Here is an 18,932-nt window from a genome sequence, read left to right on the forward strand (position 1 = left end):
TCCAGTGGGCCCGGTGTTCAATCGAGTCCTTTACAGGGGAGAGCATCTACCGCCGCAGTTGACCGGCCTTCCAGCTCACACAGCCTCCCCAAGACGTCCCTCGACGAGTCTGGCCCGGGGGCTCAGCCTACCTCTCTTGACGCTCCTGCACCCTCCTCCTCCTCTGCTGCTCCTGTGCCTGGTCCATCCGCTTCGAACACTCAGCAATAAGCTCAGGATGACAACCCTGTTGATAATGGTACCATCCCCTCCCCTATCACTCCCTTGGACGGCCGTCAGGTCGTCGGGGGACTGGACGATACTGATGACGAAGAAATCATCGGCGCTAAAAACGACGAGGCTGGAATGCTTCTCTTCTAATCCTATTTCATCATACCAACTCAATCAAAACCTTTTGTATATCTTTTCCCTTTTTATCCCCTTGAACAATCTTCTCTCTCTTGTTTGTTTCAATTATGCGTCGGTGTGTGATGATTATTAAGCAGAAAGGCTTGTAGAATTCGGATCTCGCCGGCCTCATCAATGTTTTCTGCTATCTTTCCACTCTAATGTGTGATTTCCAAAAAGAAAAGGATATAATGAATTGGTGCACCAGGAGTGTGAAAACACGAACAAAATGATACCCCCTTATCTCCTTTGAAAGCTATCAATCCATGACCATTCACTTGGCGAGAGGCGGCTTCGACGCCAGCCACAGCGAGCCTCCCACCAGGGATTTGGGGTAAGTTAGGGCAGTGCAAGGAGTGGATAGCCGTGCTGGCTGTCATCTTATTACTGGTCCAATGGCCATCGACAGAGTATATCTGAGCTGGACCTCGCAGCTGTTGACCATCCACCCTATGCCATGTTTCCAGATGTCTCCCCTGCCAGCGCCGCGAATTCTCGATTCGTCCCGCTGTTGGCTCATTTACGGCTTCCCCGGAGGTGTACACCCCACTGCTGCCCTCAGACATGTCTAGTGCACCCACAGTTTCCAGAAGCTGATCTCAGACTCTTTCCGTAACACCCCTGACCCAAGCTGCACAACGGTTTCATGTCCAAGGGTTTGGCTTGTGAGCAAATGATAAGTAGTTGCTTTTGTCACCTGCGAATTCTTGCGGTCGAGCGTTTGTTGCCTAACAATGTGGTTCCTCTACGGAAAGATCTCTCTGATATCGCTTGCTTTTTACCTCACTTTATGCGCACGAACTTCGATTTCGACCCAAGACTGGACCTATCTTCATGACTTCGAAGACAATCGGTGGCAGCGAACCCCTTGCGCTGAACCGGACGGTCCAAGCACCGAGCTTCTCGGCTTGCATCACTCTCCCCTTGTACCACACCCCAGAGGATCAAGCATGGCATCGGAGATTCTGAACTACCCCGGGCATTCTATGTTGCAGCCAACGCTAACCGGCCAGGATATTCACGACTCATCACAAGCGTCTTGCTCTGTTGACGAACAATTCTGTCCTGATTTGCAAGTTGACACCCGGAGGATCGATGGCGAGCTAGGCCCAAGAAAACGCATTAAGCATAGTCACAGACATTCGTCTTGGACCCAAGAAACGACATCTGATTCAGCGTTGAAGCCAGGCTCGTCGCATGATCATACAACGTGAAGTCAGGCAAGAGACCGATCCTCTACAAGCAAGGTCACCCCCCTCAAACTTCCCAAACTATTGGAGACCCACCCACTAGGTCTCCGTATTGAAAGCTCAGCCTGTTTTCATCAAGTTAAGCAGAGGTGGTGCAACTCTTCTATGTCAGATCGTCGGATTATATTATACTCATCAGATGACCCCGATAAGAAGGCAAGCACCGCTCGACTCATGGCACTATATTGCGTGAGTCCTCTGCCCCATCAAGTGATGCATATTCCATACTCATCCCTCGGTCTACTTTGGTGGCTCGAATTAGATGATTGTGCTTAGATGGAGCGTGGCCGATGCCTTACATCCAATCTCTCATTTAGAAGTCGTAAGTCTTGTTGGAGCATTTGTACATTCTTCAACTTTTCCACGCGGTTTCATCTTTTTCCGCTTGGAGTTCTTTCACAAAAATAAAGCAACCCAGAATCATACACTTCTCTCATCCCCTTCCCCACCCTCCAGCGATTCAATATTGCCCCGTCATTGCACCACCTCTGCTCAACCTGGCGAAAACAGGCTGAGCTTTCAAAACAAAACCATCTGTCACCACCCTATCTGCCATGTTTTTTTCCCTCTCCTTGACAATGTAGGAATACAGATGAAGCGCCGCAGCGGCCTGCGAGGAAGCTAGCGCGCCTAAGCCAAAACATAGACCCAGTTGCAAAGAAAGGTAAGCCCTTTTGCAAACCAGACCAAGACCTAACCCAGGCACAGTCAGCTAAAGCATATTGCTCCGTCGATTGCGCAAGCAGAACCAGCGAGAACCCTAAAGGTCAAAGCCCAGCAAGAAAAGCAAACAAGCTTCAAAACCTTGTACGTCCCGAGCCAGGTGATAGCAGATCTTCTACAGAGACTGACTGAACCTTCTTTTGTTAAAGAACGCTCGCGGAACGTCTCGGACCCCAGACCAACTCAGACCTGCTTGACAGGATCACGGAAGCAACAGCTACCTGTAAGCCCAGTGAATTCCTCCATCAAAAAAAAGAAATAAGCTCCAAGCTAACCCAGACAAACCTTGTTCGTTAAGCAGCCCAAGACTCAGCAGACTTATTCCGTCAGAACAAAACCAAGCTATTCAGATAGCCGGCTCATACCCGTGAGTTAAGCAGCAGAACAATCAATCAAGAAAGGAAAGAAAGACTGAATAAGTGAGGATCAATGCTGGTTGCACAGGATCACATCTCACGCTTGGATTGCCATACATCCCATCTTCATCACTTTCCTTTCCTCGTCTAAAACCAAAACACCCCCAACCAGCCCAGTAGACCAGGCAGCCCTTGTTCTACTTTCAGGTATGTTCAGCCTTTGTTCTATTACAGTTTATTACTTAGGAACTTGTAGTTACAACTCTAACAAGTAATAAACCTTTCAGTTGTGCCAATTCTTTTAGACGACACCCAATCACTACCTATTTTCACTCAAATGATGAAAGAAATGAATGTGTAACACTTATCTTGCTTAGTTTGTTGATGTCTGGTTTTTTGGACAGCCAGCAGTCCTTAAAAAAGGTCAAGATTGATGTAAATGAACTCAACTCCCCAGTTGCAAACCAGGCCATGGGGCCGGGGTGGACTGGGCAGGACAAGACCAAGCCTGGTTGCGACTGGCTTAAGAAGGGTTAGCAGGGGAAATTCATGTCCCCTCAGCCCACTCAAGCCCATCATTTTCAATTTTGTTTATCTGGACATTCACCTGGAGACCAATGGCAAATGCAGACTGGCCCAAGCTGCTTATTGACACGGCCACACAGATTCTGTCAAGTTGTTTATTTCATCTACATTTGTATCCCCTTTTACATATAAATAGACAACATCAGACCTTCCTTCTTTTGGAAACTACAATCAAGCCTACATACCCAAGCCTCCAAGCCCACCACCGATAATCTCACCCAGAGACAAGATGTTTCTTCTCACAGTTTTTTTAGCAATTGTGGTGCTCATAAGTGAGCCCTTTTTCTAGTCCCTCATAACTGTACAAGACACTAACTAGATCCTTAAAAAATTAAAAGCTACTGAGCTGCACCAAGGCCGTGTTGAGTTGGACTGTTTTTCTTGCATTTAAAGTCATGTAATACTTATCAAGCTCTTCTTCCTTCCAGATCAGCGGAGACTCACCGCCACACTTGTCAAAGCTAATCAACTCACTGCTGCACTTGTCAAAGCTAATCAACTCACTGCCGCACCCGTTGACCAGATTCTGGTATTGACAGCCACACTCAATTTGAAGGCTCTGGTTGCTGAACCAAGCTCTTGAGAAAAGTCAATAACACTTCAACCACTACCAGATATCCTGAGTGGGATATCCAGTAAGAAATCCAGGATACCCTGTATCCCAAAGCACACTCCGTTGTAGGAGTGTGCCAAAGCACACTCCGTTGTAGGAGTGTGCCAAAGCACACTCCGTTGTAGGAGTGTGCCAAAGCACACTCCGTTGTAGGAGTGTGCCAAAGCACACTCCGTTGTAGGAGTGTGCCAAAGCACACTCCGTTGTAGGAGTGTGCCAAAGCACACTCCGTTGTAGGAGTGTGCCAAAGCACACTCCGTTGTAGGAGTGTGCCAAAGCACACTCCGTTGTAGGAGTGTGCCAAAGCACACTCCGTTGTAGGAGTGTGCCAAAGCACACTCCGTTGTAGGAGTGTGCCAAAGCACACTCCGTTGTAGGAGTGTGCCAAAGCACACTCCGTTGTAGGAGTGTGCCAAAGCACACTCCATTGTAGGAGTGTGCCAAAGCACACTCCGTTGTAGGAGTGTGCCAAAGCACACTCCGTTGTAGGAGTGTGCCAAAGCACACTCTGTAATAGGAGTGTGCCAAAGCACACTCTGTAATAGGAGTGTGCCAAAGCACACTCTGTAATAGGAGTGTGCCAAAGCACACTCTGTAATAGGAGTGTGCCAAAGCACACTCTGTAATAGGAGTGTGCCAAAGCACACTCTGTAATAGGAGTGTGCCAAAGCACACTCTGTAATAGGAGTGTGCCAAAGCACACTCCGTAATAGGAGTGTGCCAAAGCACACTCCGTAATAGGAGTGTGCCAAAGCACACTCCGTAATAGGAGTGTGCCAAAGCACATTCCGTAATAGGAGTGTGCCAAAGCACATTCCGTAATAGGAGTGTGCCAAAGCACATTCCGTAATAGGAGTGTGCCAAAGCACATTCTGTATAAAGATGGCATCAGGTACCCGTTTCCGGGTACCTCCTTTGGGAGGCGGGTGCCGGGTGTGGGTGCGGGTGTCCACATCTGAGGGAGAAATTACAGCGGGTACCCGGACCAGGTACCCGCCATACACCTGTGTGCTTACATATGTTTATATATGTCTAGAAGCATGTTCATATACATACAAATATGCTTATATACAAAGGCCCCACCACCCCTGTCCCTCAACCCCGTTACTGGAAACTCAATATCTGATTCAAATCCCTTGTCAACCCCTTGGCCTCCACCATGGGCAGAAGCAGGAAGCAACGTCGGACAACCGGATCCCCAACTTCTTCTATCTCCATCTCCACCAATCCAACCAAGATTCAAGGATCAACCCCAAAGAAACAAAGCCGCACAGTTGTTGACGTACCTGACCAATCTGATGAAGACAACAACTCAGAATCACTGGCAAGCAAGCAAAAGCTTTCCGACGAACAAGAGCTTAGTAAGTCTAATCCTAATCACTCACTCTAGATTAAAAAGTACCAGATAACTGACATCTGACTCGGTAACCTTCCAGGCAAGGCACAGAAAGTCCACGCAAAGTGTCTCAGCCCGTGCTACTGTGCATTTGAAACACCTCAGCTTTCCAAGCTACTCGACAAGAACGGTCAAAGGATGATTGCTTATCCATGTAAAACGTAAGTCATCTCTTTCTTCCGGTCCTCCTTATCTATTAAATTTAATACCTTTTACTTTTTTCAGCTGCGGCAGCAAAATTCATTGCCCTGTCTACAACACTTCCCCAAAAAACCTATCAAAGCATGTAGCAAGCTGCGCCAAGAAAGAACGCGAGGCCATACATACTCAAAAACTGTCAGCCCTTGGGATATCTGGAACAGGCGACATTGATCCACACGAAGTAAGTATCATGAGCAGTTTTATTTTTTTACTTGCATTGTTACTGATGGCAAACCTTTCCCAGGTACCCCAGCTATGTGCCGTTTGGTGCGCTGAGGGTGCCGTAAGGACTCAGAATGAGTCCTTCACTGGATCAAGGGATAAGGCACGGAAAGGGGCGCTGATGCCTCTTGAGGCAGCTCTAGTTCATGGGGTTGGATTGCAAAAGATGACAACTAGCTGGGAGAGATGTGGGAGCAGGGATCTCTCAGTACAACTGGAACACGAGAAGAGGGAAAAGAAAGGAAACACGGAGAGGAAGTGAAAGGGATCCTCTTACCTAGCCGGGAGAGATGTGGGAGCAGGGATCTCTGCCAGCTAGGACGTGGAAGGGAGCTTGGGTCGAAGTAGCCTGTGTCTTGTGACATCTCATTGTGAAACCTCGCGGTGCGCGGGGGCTTCACAGTCTCCCCCCCTATAAGAAATAAGGGGGGTATAGGCTGACAATTGTTGATGATGGGTGGAAAATTTTCAAGATGGTTGAGTACTGGTGAATTGGGGAGAGAATCAGGCGGAAGGAAAAAAATTGGGGAAGGGGTGTGTAGGGGAATGGGGATCGGGGACGGCAGGGTTAGTGGCGAGACGCGACACGGAATTGATGGACTCGAAGGGCGCCTGAAGGTCGATTTAAGAGTCCGGAGTGCTGTCAAGGGCGGGCTGCGTAAGCAGCGTCCAGCATGGAAACAATGCAGGGTGCGGGGAGGGACAGGGACATACTCATCCTTGGTTGGGTCATTGGAGAAAAGATCCTCAAGAAGGGACCCGCAGCGGAATGTGATCTGGTCTTCCGGGACAAGTTTGTCGTCGCCGAGTAGGTTTGAACCTTCCGTGGTGGTCACCGCGTCGGGGTCGCCGGCCAATGCCGCCAATTCATGTTCGGTATCAATTTCGTCGAGGGGGTTGTCATAACCTAGAAGGGAGGCCTCCGCCTGGCCGTCGATTTGCGCCACGCAAGAGGCCAAAAGTTTGTCCAAGTCAGGGGCTTCTTCAGATAGTGCTGCCACTCCAGCCGGGCGACCGGTTGGTTTGCCCGCGCCACTTTGATTGGCCGCTTGGCCGCTTGTCCACGCGTTGGGCCTGATGTAGTTGGCCAGTTTGGGAGGGGTGATAAAAGAGGGGGGCACCTCTACTTGGGTTCGGTCGATTGGTCCGGGGCACGCGCCGACCGGGCTGCCGCAGTGCTTTTTGCAGAAATGGCACTTGCTGATGCTATCAAGATAGGAGTTGATGCGCCAGAGGTGGTCTTTGTTGATCCCTTGGCCAACCGGTCAATTATGGGGGTTAGGAGCGGTTCGTAACCGGAGTGCCAATTCTTTGATGAGGCTGATGTAGAAACCACTTGTGCGGCTCTTGAATTCACCATATTTGAAATTGGCAGACTGAAGGGCTCAGTGGTTGCTGACTTTCACCTGGAGCAAATCCGGCAGACCAAAGGTGACAGCCTCCGCGAGGGCAAAGTTGTCGAGCGTCTCTTTCTCAAAATTGAGGAGGCTTTGGATTGTCCTTGCTCGGGTGCTGAATTCCAAAAAGGTTTTGGTATCCGCCATCTTGAGCTGGTTGACGCTACATTTGAGGTCGGTGCGCCACTGAATTCAAAGAGGCGGGATTTGAATTCATCCCAAGGTTTGTCGGCAAATTTTGGGGATTCATTTGCGTAAAAGGAGAGTAAATTGGTCTCGGCGATGAGCCCGCTGTAAGACTCAAAAGTGGTTGTGAAACCCTTTTGCTGAATAGCGTGGCACCGAACAACCCCCAGCCTGCCCCTGTAGCTGTGCCCGCCCAACCAGCCCAACCCGCTGGCCCTCCTGCAGCGGCGCAAGCCCCTGTCGCCAACCCTCCACCTGTTCCTACTCCTGCCCCTCGTAGAAATGCAGGACGTGGCGGATTACGAGCTGCGGCTGCTGATATCCGGGCCCGAGGGGGTGTGTTCCCTCCTGGCACAGAAGTTCGATCGTTCCGAAGCACGTCTGCATTCTTGCCGAAGTATTGGTTGAACTCAATTGCAGTCGTTGGGTTAGCTTCAGAATACCGGGAATTGGGCCTTCATTCAATCGGTGAGCGAGCGATGGGTGCTTCGAATCTGGAGTACCCTCGATGGTACCGATACCTGCGTAACTTGAAGACCGGTCTGGTCCTCTTCGTTGGCACCCTCTCGCCGGAGATTGAGAAGAAGAGACGGAAGGCGCTCGAGAAGCGGGCTAGGATATTGAATTTGGTCATTGCTGATGCAGCCCGAGACACTGACAACCAGAACCAAAATCCGCAACAAGCATGCAACAGCCAAGGGTTGCGCCGCCGGCAGCGGAAACCAACAATGGCAACGCTGCCATCCCTCCCGCAATGCAGGCGACGAGTGTCGCTCAGACTACGGCCCTCGAGACCCCGAATAGCCGGCCGGTGACGGGTGGAGAAGGGGAAGATCAGCAGACTCCCCGGGCGCTTGCGGTCACGGCCCTCGAACGGGTGGGCTCGGAGAGCTCCAATCAGACCTTAGCTCAGCGCCGGCCACACTTGAATGTCTCCCAGTCCAGTGGGCCCGGTGTTCAATCGAGTCCTTTACAGGGGAGAGCATCTACCGCCGCAGTTGACCGGCCTTCCAGCTCACACAGCCTCCCCAAGACGTCCCTCGACGAGTCTGGCCCTGGGGCTGAGCCTACCTCTCTTGACGCTCCTGCACCCTCCTCCTCCTCTGCTGCTCCTGTGCCTGGTCCATCCGCTTCGAGCACTCAGCAACAAGCTCAGGATGACAACCCTGTTGATAATGGTACCATCCCCTCCCCTACCACTCCCTTGGACGGCCGTCAGGTCGTCGGGGGGCTGGACGATACTGATGACGAGGAAATCATCGGCGCTGAAAACGACGAGGCTGGAATGCTTCTCTTCTAATCCTATTTCATCATACCAACTCAATCAAAACCTTTTGTATATCTTTTCCCTTTTTATCCCCTTGAACAATCTTCTCTCTCTTGTGAGATTTCAAAGGACTAAGAGCAATTTTTATTCCAGTTAGGACAACAACGAAGATTGACAGTTTGTTAAGAGACAACGTTGGCTCTTACCTAAGAGCAAGGGTAACAATGAAACTGATTGTGTGCTGGAAGATCGTGGGTTGGAGAAAACAGGACACGAGTTGTAACAGCAAAGATGTGAGGATAATATCCGAGCAGTAATAGAATGAAAGTATGTGATGTAGATTTTAAGGAAAAAGCAGTGCAGTGTATTAGGCCCGAATTAGGCAAGGAGAAGAGAGTAAATGTTATTGGTCAGGATGAACAGAGATGCGAAATGTTTTTATGTAATTTTTGGCTTGGTTATGAATGATGAGGATTGCACGATGATTTAGACGAGTTAAGATGTTTAAGAAGTGAAATGGGTAGATGCAAGCTAAAACGTTGGAAATAAAGAGAAGCGGATGAAGTTTAAATTTAGCTGACGGCGCTTGCTCTTTTATATAGACGAGCGCCTCTGTGCTTACAGGTAACCATCTCGCCTAGGCGAGAATCCCTTCTCACTGAGTTGTTCAGGGTTCAGGACATGTATGCGCCTCACCTGGCTGTGGGCCAGGGTTGTGGGCTGAAACTTCGCCGCCAATAGCTGCGGTATGGACGAAATGAGAAAGAATAGTCAGGTTGATTGCAAGGCTGGTTGCTCACAGCTTTAACTCGTCAAGGAGGGACACTTACAGTTCCAAAAGAGTTCGGAGCTGAGTTTCAGAACCTGACAGGCTGCCATGCTTGGAGCAGGACTGCAAGAAGCAGCTATCAATGATGCTTGAATTGTAAGAGAACCAATTGCTCTTCGAATGGCGGTTTGGCCTACTGGCTTGGTGAGAAAGTCTGAAATGTTGCTTTGGGATTTTACATACTGAAGCTTGATGCGGTTTTCCTTGATGAGATCTCTGATGTGATGAAGCCGAAGATCCATGTGCTTGGTGCGAAAGCCATTCTGGCTGACTTGGCTCATGGCGAGGTCGATCGCTCCCCGATTGTCGACTGAGATTGATGGAGTGGCGATTTCTTCATCAGGCACTATTTCTGAGATGAGGTTGGAAATCCAGACGATCTCTTTGCTGGCATCGGACAGTACCTTGTACTCGGCTTTGGTCGATGACAGAGATACTGTGCTTTGTTTACAGGATTTCCAAGAGATGACGTGAGCGTTTAGAGTGATGAGATAGCCCGTGTGCGATTGTCTAGAGTCGGGGCAGTTGGCCCAGTCGGCATCGACGGAGGCGTAGAGAGGAGTTTTCTCAGCTTTGGCAAAGGCAATTCCCATCAAACGAGTTCCTTTCAAGTACCGAAACACCTGAATAGCAGCGGTGTAGTGTGAAAGACCAGGATTTTCCAGGTATTGAGACAATTTGCTGACTGCATACGATATGTCAGGTCGAGTGAGAATGCTGAGGTAGTTAAGAGAGCCAATGAGGGCTCGACAATTGATGTTAAGAGGAACTAGCTGATTGATGTCATCTTGCGTTGCTTTGCCGAGTTGAAGCCTTGGATTGATTGGGCATGAAGACGGAGGAAGATGCGCGACTTTAAATTCAACGAGTTTTCTTTCTATGTATTGGGCTTGGTGGAGAGCGATGCCGGAGTTGATTTTGTCGAGCTTCATTCCAAGAAGGAACAATGCTTCACCCAGGTATTTGATCTGAAACTCCTTCTCCATATTCTCGCGGAAGGCGGAGGGATCGCGGCTGATGATGACAAGATCATCAATGTGAGCAAAGATCCATGTTGGAGTGCCGTCAGTTCTCCAGAAAACGCAAGGGTCAGCGATAGACACAGAAAAACCCATGGAGACGAGGAATCCGCTTAGGCGCTTATACCACGCCAAGGACGCTTGCTTCAGGCCATATATGGCCTTGTTGAGCTTGAGTAGAAGACACTGATCCTGTTTGAAGCCTGGTGGCGGTATCATGTAGACTGTCTCTTCAAGGTCACATGTGAGGAAAGCCGATTTAACGTCAAGTTGATGAATGCAGAGGTCATGCATGACGGCATAAGAAAGGAGAAAGCGGAGAGAGCAAGGCTTGCCGGTTGGGGCGTATTTTTAGTCGAAGTTCAGGCCATAGGTTTGACGGAAACCCTGGGCACAGATCCTAGCCTTGTATTCTACTACCTCGTTGTTGGCGCCGAGCTTTTTCCGGTAGGCCCAGGTTGCCGGAATGGCATTGAGGTTATCTTGATAAGGGATTTCGGTCCATACTTTGTGATCAAGCATGTTTTGGACTTCCTTATTTTCTGCTTCCTTCCAATGGATGCTGTCTACACTGTTCATAGCCTGCCGGTGGTTTTTGGGTTCAACCGTGGTGGCCGAAAAAATTTGAGGTTGTCGTCTGGAGTAGCGAAGGATGTTGGATTCATCAACGTTGCTCTGGATGAGCGTGGGGTGACGTGGTCCGTGGATGATGAGTTTTCGAGTCAGAGGGATGGTGGGTTCAGGCTCTTCGGAAGCGTCACCATCTTTATCAAGGTCCATGGGTTGGGCGCCCTCTTCATCGTTGGATTGGTAAGACTCCTCATGTTGCTCTTCAACTGGTGGATTGGTGGCTGGAGCTGGGTTGTCTTCTTCGAAAGGGAGGTTGGCCGACGACAGGATTTCAGCAAAAGGGGAGTGGCTAAAGGAATCATAGCTGGGGTTTATAGCTGTCAGAGAAGGAAAACTCGACTCATCAAAGTACGCATGACGAGTCTCGATGATCTTTTTGTCCGCGGAACGGACCACTCGATAAGCCGAGTAATCATTGCTATACCCAATCAAAATTCCTTCCCATGCAACTGGGTCAAATTTGCTAGTCCGGAGTTGTTTGGGTTTTATCATCCATGTTTTACATCCGAAGGGTCTGAAAAACTTGAGGTTAGGGACCTTCTTAAAAAGCTGCTCGATTGGTGAGATCCTACTGCGGCCTAGAGAAGGGAGACAGTTGGTCGTCATCATTGTGGTTTTAACGGATTCGCCCCACCATTCCTTAGCCAGGTTTGACTGAATCATCATGCAGCGGGCCATATTAATGATCGTTTTGTTAGCTCTTTCAGCAACACCGTTGTGTTGTGGCGTGTAGGGAGGAGCTACGTTATGGTGAATTCCGGCCGTTTTGAGTTGGTCGGAGAGATTTTTGTTGACAAATTCCCCCCCACCGTCCGTTATGAGTTTTTTCATGCGATGACCCGTTTGATTTTCAAAGTAAGTCTTAAATTCAATGATCGCCTTGCAAGCCCTTGACTTTTCTTTTAGAAGAGTAATGCTGATGAATCCGGTGTGCTGATTGACAAGGGTTAAGAAGTATCGGGCGCCAGAGTTCGTTGAGGGAGAGATCGGACCCACTAGATCGCCATGTATTACTTCAAGCGGGTTTTGAGTTTTGTCAAAGCTTCCTTTGAAGGGAACTTTTGAAGATTTACCAAGCATGCAGGGCCCGCAGGAGCTTGTAGATGAGAGTGACGAATCATTGATAGCCGCTCTGATTCTTGCTATGCTAGCATGACCGAGTCGATGGTGCCAAGTTTGAAAAGGAGTTGTAGGTCGAGAGTGGGTTGTGGTCGCCAAACTGGTTATCAAAGCAGAGACTGGGCCGATGGGTACATTGAACTTGAATATTCCATTGATCAAGTTGCAGGAAAAGTAGATGGAGTCATCAATAACCACTTCATAGTTGCTGGCTACTTTGCGGATGCTGATTCCCGTCTTCATGAGTTGGCCAACGGAGATGAGGTTCCTTGTGAGATTAGGAACGTAGAGTGCATTTGCAAGTGTGACGACTTTCCCAGTAGACTGAAGGATTTGGGCCACGCCTCCGTGGGTGGCAGTTAAGTCGTTTGATCCCTTGCCGGTGCTGATCGGAATGTTAACAACTTCAGTTTTGGTGAAAAAGGCCAGGTCGTTAAGCATGTGGTGCGAGGCGCCTGAGTCGAGTACCGGAGTCAATTGATGTGGTTTTGTGAGGAGACAATGAGCCGTGGTTATGTTAGCGAAGGCAGGAGTCTCATAGGCCAAAGGCTGCTGGGAGACTTGGTTGTTTGGGGCAGTCGTTCCGTGACTAGTGGCTGGAAGATCGCGAATTGGTCTTAGGGAAGGATGCAAAGCCCAGCATTTCGATTCAGGGTGAGTGGCGAGCGGATTGTGAGTCTTTTTGCACCTAGGTGGTGGTCGAACACGAGAGCTGCTAGCGAGGGCTACTGCTGATTTTTCGCCATGGTCACTTTTGTGGGTGAGTTCTTCATGATTGGCAAGATCTCGCAGTTTTTCTATTAAAGCCTCTGAGTCATTGAGAAGGACCTCATTGGTTAGGAGGGGATTGGTGAGACCAGGACGTTTTACTGAGATTTTAGCTATTATAAAGCCGCAGATATCGCTCTCAGTTTTGACCTTTCCAATTGCTGCGAATTTGGCAAGACAAAGCTCTACAAGATCAAGAAACTGATTAATGTTTCCATTGAAAAATAGGTTGGTCCATTTGTTTTCGGCTCGAGTGCGGTTGTGTATCATGTTTGAACCGTACATCCTCTTGATTTTGGCCCATATAGCAAATCCATTTGAGGCTTGTTGCGGAGTTACAATCCCATGATAAATATGATCACCTATCTTGGAGCTTATGATGAAAGCTGCTTCATTAAGTTTCTTGGTGACGGCCTGAGTTGGGTTCGCGCCGGGGTCATTGTTTACCGTAGTGAGGAGCTCCTTGTGTCCGAGGTATGTTGTCAACCGTTGAGCCCACATCGGATAGTTGCTGCTGCCAGATAGCATCGGGAGGGTGGAAAGTTCCTCTTTGGTGGAAGTCATTGTTGTCCTTGCTCTTCTTGTCTTTCTTGGTTTGATGGAGGTGAGCCGTTAATTGCGTCGAGACTGTAAATCTGTGAGATTTCAAAGGACTAAGAGCAATTTTTATTCCAGTTAGGACAACAACAAAGATTGACAGTTTGTTAAGAGACAACGTTGGCTCTTACCTAAGAGCAAGGGTAACAATGAAACTGATTGTGTGCTGGAAGATCGTGGGTTGGAGAAAACAGGACACGAGTTGTAACAGCAAAGATGTGAGGATAATATCCGAGCAGTAATAGAATGAAAGTATGTGATGTAGATTTTAAGGAAAAAGCAGTGCAGTGTATTAGGCCCGAATTAGGCAAGGAGAAGAGAGTAAATGTTATTGGTCAGGATGAACAGAGATGCGAAATGTTTTTATGTAATTTTTGGCTTGGTTATGAATGATGAGGATTGCACGATGATTTAGACGAGTTAAGATGTTTAAGAAGTGAAATGGGTAGATGCAAGCTAAAACGTTGGAAATAAAGAGAAGCGGATGAAGTTTAAATTTAGCTGACGGCGCTTGCTCTTTTATATAGACGAGCGCCTCTGTGCTTACAGGTAACCATCTCGCCTAGGCGAGAATCCCTTCTCGCTGAGTTGTTCAGGGTTCAGGACATGTATGCGCCTCACCTGGCTGTGGGCCAGGGTTGTGGGCTGAAACTTCGCCGCCAATAGCTGCGGTATGGACGAAATGAGAAAGAATAGTCAGGTTGATTGCGAGGCTGGTTGCTCACAGCTTTAACTCGTCAAGGAGGGACACTTACAGTTCCAAAAGAGTTCGGAGCTGAGTTTCAGAACCTGACATCTCTTGTTTGTTTCAATTATGCGTCGGTGTGTGATGATTATTAAGCAAAAAGGCTTGTAGAATTCGGATCTCGCCGGCCTCATCAATGTTTTCTGCTATCTTTCCACTCTAATGTGTGATTTCCCAAAAGAAAAGGATCTAATGAATTGGTGCACCAGGAGTGTGAAAACACGAACAAAATGATACCCCCTTATCTCCTTTGAAAGCTATCAATCCATGACCATTCACTTGGCGAGAGGCGGCTTCGACGCCAGCCACAGCGAGCCTCCCACCAGGGATTTGGGGTAAGTTAGGGCAGTGCAAGGAGTGGATAGCCGTGCTGGCTGTCATCTTATTAGTGGTCCAATGGCCATCGACAGAGTATATCTGAGCTGGACCTCGCAGCTGTTGACCATCCACCCTATGCCATGTTTCCAGATGTTTCCCCTGCCAGCGCCGCGAATTCTCGATTCGTCCCGCTGTTGGCTCATTCACGGCTTCCCCGGAGGTGTACACCCCACTGCTGCCCTCAGACATGTCTAGTGCACCCACAGTTTCCAGAAGCTGATCTCAGACTCTTTCCGTAACACCCCTGACCTAAGCTGCACAACGGTTTCATGTCCAAGGGTTTGGCTTGTGAGCAAATGATAATAGTTGCTTTTGTCACCCGCGAATTCTTGCGGTCGAGCGTTTGTTGCCTAACAATGTGGTTCCTCTACGGAAAGATCTCTCTGATATCGCTTGCTTTTTACCTCACTTTATGCGCACGAACTTCGATTTCGACCCAAGACTGGACCTATCTTCATGACTTCGAAGACAATCGGTGGCAGCGAACCCCTTGCGCTGAACCGGACGGTCCAAGCACCGAGCTTCTCGGCTTGCATCACTCTCCCCTTGTACCACACCCCAGAGGATCAAGCATGGCATCGGAGATTCTGAACTACCCCGGGAATTCTATGTTGCAGCCAACGCTAACCGGCCAGGATATTCACGACTCATCACAAGCGCCTCCCTCTGTTGACGAACGATTCTGTCCTGATTTGCAAGTTGACACGCGGAGGATCGATGGCGAGCTAGGCCCAAGAAAACGCATTAAGCATAGTCACGGACATTTGTCTTGGACCCAAGAAACGACATCTGATTCAGCGTTGAAGCCAGGCACGTCGCATGATCATGACAACGTGAAGTCAGGCAAGAGACCGATCCTCTACAAGCAAGGTCACCCCCCTCAAACTTCCCAAACTATTGGAGACCCACCCACTAGGTCTCGGGGAACAAGGAGTCAAAACAAGATACCAGTCATAGAAGAATACTGTGAAGAAATGTCGAAGAAACTTCGCGTGACTTTGGTTCATTCCCCACGAACCCTATGGCAAACGGTACATCCAACATTACCCATCCTTTCTAGGCTCAGGAATGGTGAGAAACTGTCCAGGGACATAAGGATTGCCAATGGCGATGGCACGAAAAACAAACCTCAGGGCGTTGCAATCATGCAATCACTGTATGAGAGTTTGCTTTGGGAGATATATCATTCTCACACAACACGGCTCGATCCGCCACAAGAGCACGTGATGCATGTAAGAAATATATTTGGCCGACTGGACCAAGAAATATTCCAACCTAAGGACGGTGTTACGCTCATTGGTATCAGTGTTGAGGCGGGAGAGTTTTGAAAGAAGACTTTTCAAAACATCAGTGGGGAGAGATGCAGGGAATTTTGGCAAGATATTTCTCGGACAACCCAAGCGATAGGATTCCACTTGATAGATTGGCAGCATATTTCATAAGATCTTACTATGGACCTCAGGAATGTAAGTGATGTTCTTCTAATAATAAGAGAAGGGTAGTATTTCTGATGAACTGGTTATTTCTTCCTGCAAATTAAATCCTGTGATGTGATTTATTGCGTATTCCATTTAAATTGGGACCAATTGTTTTTTTTTCTTACTCAACACAGATGATGAATCAGCATCCAGATACCAGCTTGAAGCAACTCAGCAAACAGATGTATTAGAAAAAATAATGGCAGCCACATATTTCCGCAAAAAGTACGACTTTGTTTACAACTTAGAATCTGGTGACGAGCCGCTGAAAAATTTCATCAAATACGGCGGCCAAATGTGGACTAAAAAACAACCCGAAATTGATGTTTATAAAGCAACTGCTTCAATTTTTGCGGAGGAATTCCGGAAAACACAAGCAATACAAAACCAACGTAAAGTGAGGATAAAACATGCAAGATTGCCATTTGTTTTGATATCAAACATCAGCGCGGGAACTTTAGATAGCATGCGAGTGTTGCAACTTCCTGGGAGTCCAAACGAGATCACATACGAAATGAAGGCATTCCTGGAGATTTATAACCATTTGGTCAAGGTGGTAGACACACTTCATCTGAAGATTCTGGAGCGGTTGGACATAACGATCCGTCAGAAGACAAAGAGGAGAACAGAGGTGTTGAAATGGATGGGCCAAGAGATAATAAAACCAACGCAAGGCTACCCTATATTTGGTAAAATCTCAAGTGCCGTTGATTATTCGACGTTGGTGGGACAGATGCTTCGTGGTCATCAGGTGTTTGGGGTGGTTCAGTTGTCAATGATCAACTACTTTGCTTCCTCACAGTCCCATCATTTTACTCAAGCCAAAGTTACAGCTGCATTTGTTCTGGCAAGCTGGTATCAATTCAATCATCCAAAGGATTTTGAGCTCATGCCTTGTCTACGCAAGTAATTACAAGAAAAATGGCTGAATAGAAGTGCTGTTATAACTATTTGATAGCAGGTTTCTCTCAGCTGGCAAGTAAAACACTTCTACCCCTTAGATAGTCAAATAAGTTTCTACTAAAACACCTGCAATTATCCACACCAAGCACTCATGGCACTCAAAAATTCACCATCCCTTTCATTCCCATTTTTATTTTCATAAATTATATGCTTCTACATAGTGGCCTTAACCTAGTGATACTTTAAGATGCATCCCCGATTTCTATTGTTCCTCAGACATTCAGAAGAGGCAATAATAAAACATACTTTATTTTAATTCATATTCATCTCAGAGATATATCAGTAAAACCCTGGCAACATAGATTGCCTTAGGTTATCCACATAATCTGTGTAATCTAACTATCCTCATTCCCCAGAGGAGCCTGTTAAATTAGTAGTATCAGGCTGTTTAATTGCCATCTGGTTAGGATAGCAGGGTCTTTCTCAAAGCCTTTGCCATATGTTGTTGCTTGGATAACACAATAAAAAGCCATCAAAGGCCGTTTTAGCTGTGAAATTTACTGGCACAATGTGTGCCCCAATAACATAACAAGGATAAAAAGACAAGATTAACAATGGTGCAGTAAAATATTCTACCACAGCTAACAATTTGAATGATCAAGATTCAAATCATATCTCATATCTCAAGGAAAGAAAATCTATTCTGGAATCAATATGATATTGAGGGGTTTCACAAAAAGGATTTCTGCTTCCCACAGCACTAAATTTCTTTACTTGCAGGTGACATACTTGCTTAAAGATTTGGTGTGAAGCCCCACAAGAAATCACCCTGAGCATCCTCATAAAATCACAACTTGACAAGTGCTCAAACTCTTTCCTGGGTTTCCTTACTGTGAAACCCCCTATTGTGTCATGAAAAGTGTTAATTTAAAAGGCAATCTCAGAAAAAAATCCAGTTACCAATAGCCACACTGACAATATGATACAATATTGGGTGTATTCTTGTATGAATTTTATTCATTCTTGGGTACTGTAGAACCACCTAACAGGCCACAACACTGGGTAGCATCTAGGGATGAAACCGGGTGGGGTTTGGGTTGGAAAAAAGTGCCCTAACCCAACCCGCAAATAATTCCAGGTTTGGGTGGGTTGGGTCAGATTCTGGTTAACACCTCCCCAAACCATCCTGAATTGTAATATTTTGGGTCCAGGTTGGGTTGGTGCAGGTATTGGGTGAAAATAATAACAACAAGCAATGTGTGCATTTGTTCTATTGAATAACATTATGTTGTTTGTTTTTATTAGACGTAAGAGAGCATGTAGTTGAAAAAATAGGAAATGTAAACTAAATGGTTTTAAAAAGATAGGAAGTGTGTCATCCAGATTCAAACTCAGGATATTCAGATTGCTGTTGGTCAGAGAGACCTTCATCAAACACAATCCAGTCTTGCCCACAGATGAGGTTGTAGTTTTTTCTTGTGTCTTTTGAATGGCTTCCTGTTCACTGGTGATATCAATTTTGTTGTCAGATTCAGATCATCAGTTGGCATGGCATTGACCGTCCTGGTCTTGTCATCAGTTGAGGAGAGAAAAAACCTCTTGTGCTTGAGGGGGCGTGATCATTGGGTGCTGGTCTTTGGCATAGTGAAAAAGTCTGGATTTCAAGTTGTACCCTGAGCAAATTCACAAACTATAGCTCTGGTGCCCCCAGTGTAGAAATAAAGTTTGGTCACAGTACCCTCTGTAAGTGTAAGCACAATGATGAGTAGTAAGTAATATGATGAAAAAGAAAGATAAGAGAAACCATAGAACTTTTTCCCTCCTCCCCTCAATGCACGCCTGCTTCCATTCCCACACAAATCCACACTATGAAACTTCCTGGA

General features: G+C 47.4%; 2 protein-coding genes across 2 annotated transcripts; both read left to right on the top strand.

Annotated features, from left to right (window-relative positions):
• Positions 1–8,001: 8,001 nt before the first annotated feature.
• Positions 8,002–8,616, top strand: PtA15_5A387 (uncharacterized protein; the record flags this gene model as incomplete). The annotated part of the gene is made up of 2 exons (XM_053169142.1): positions 8,002–8,193; positions 8,461–8,616. 2 exons carry the CDS (start codon positions 8,002–8,004, stop codon positions 8,614–8,616), a joined length of 348 nt encoding a protein of 115 aa, XP_053020369.1.
• A 6,408-nt stretch (positions 8,617–15,024) lies between these two features.
• PtA15_5A388 (uncharacterized protein) lies at positions 15,025–15,996 on the top strand (the record flags this gene model as incomplete). Its single annotated transcript, XM_053169143.1, has 1 exon — positions 15,025–15,996. One exon carries the CDS (start codon positions 15,025–15,027, stop codon positions 15,994–15,996), a length of 972 nt encoding a protein of 323 aa, XP_053020370.1.
• Positions 15,997–18,932: the final 2,936 nt, after the last annotated feature.

This window comes from Puccinia triticina, chromosome 5A (assembly GCF_026914185.1).
Source record: "Puccinia triticina chromosome 5A, complete sequence".
NCBI classification, from domain to species: Eukaryota; Fungi; Basidiomycota; class Pucciniomycetes; order Pucciniales; family Pucciniaceae; genus Puccinia; species Puccinia triticina.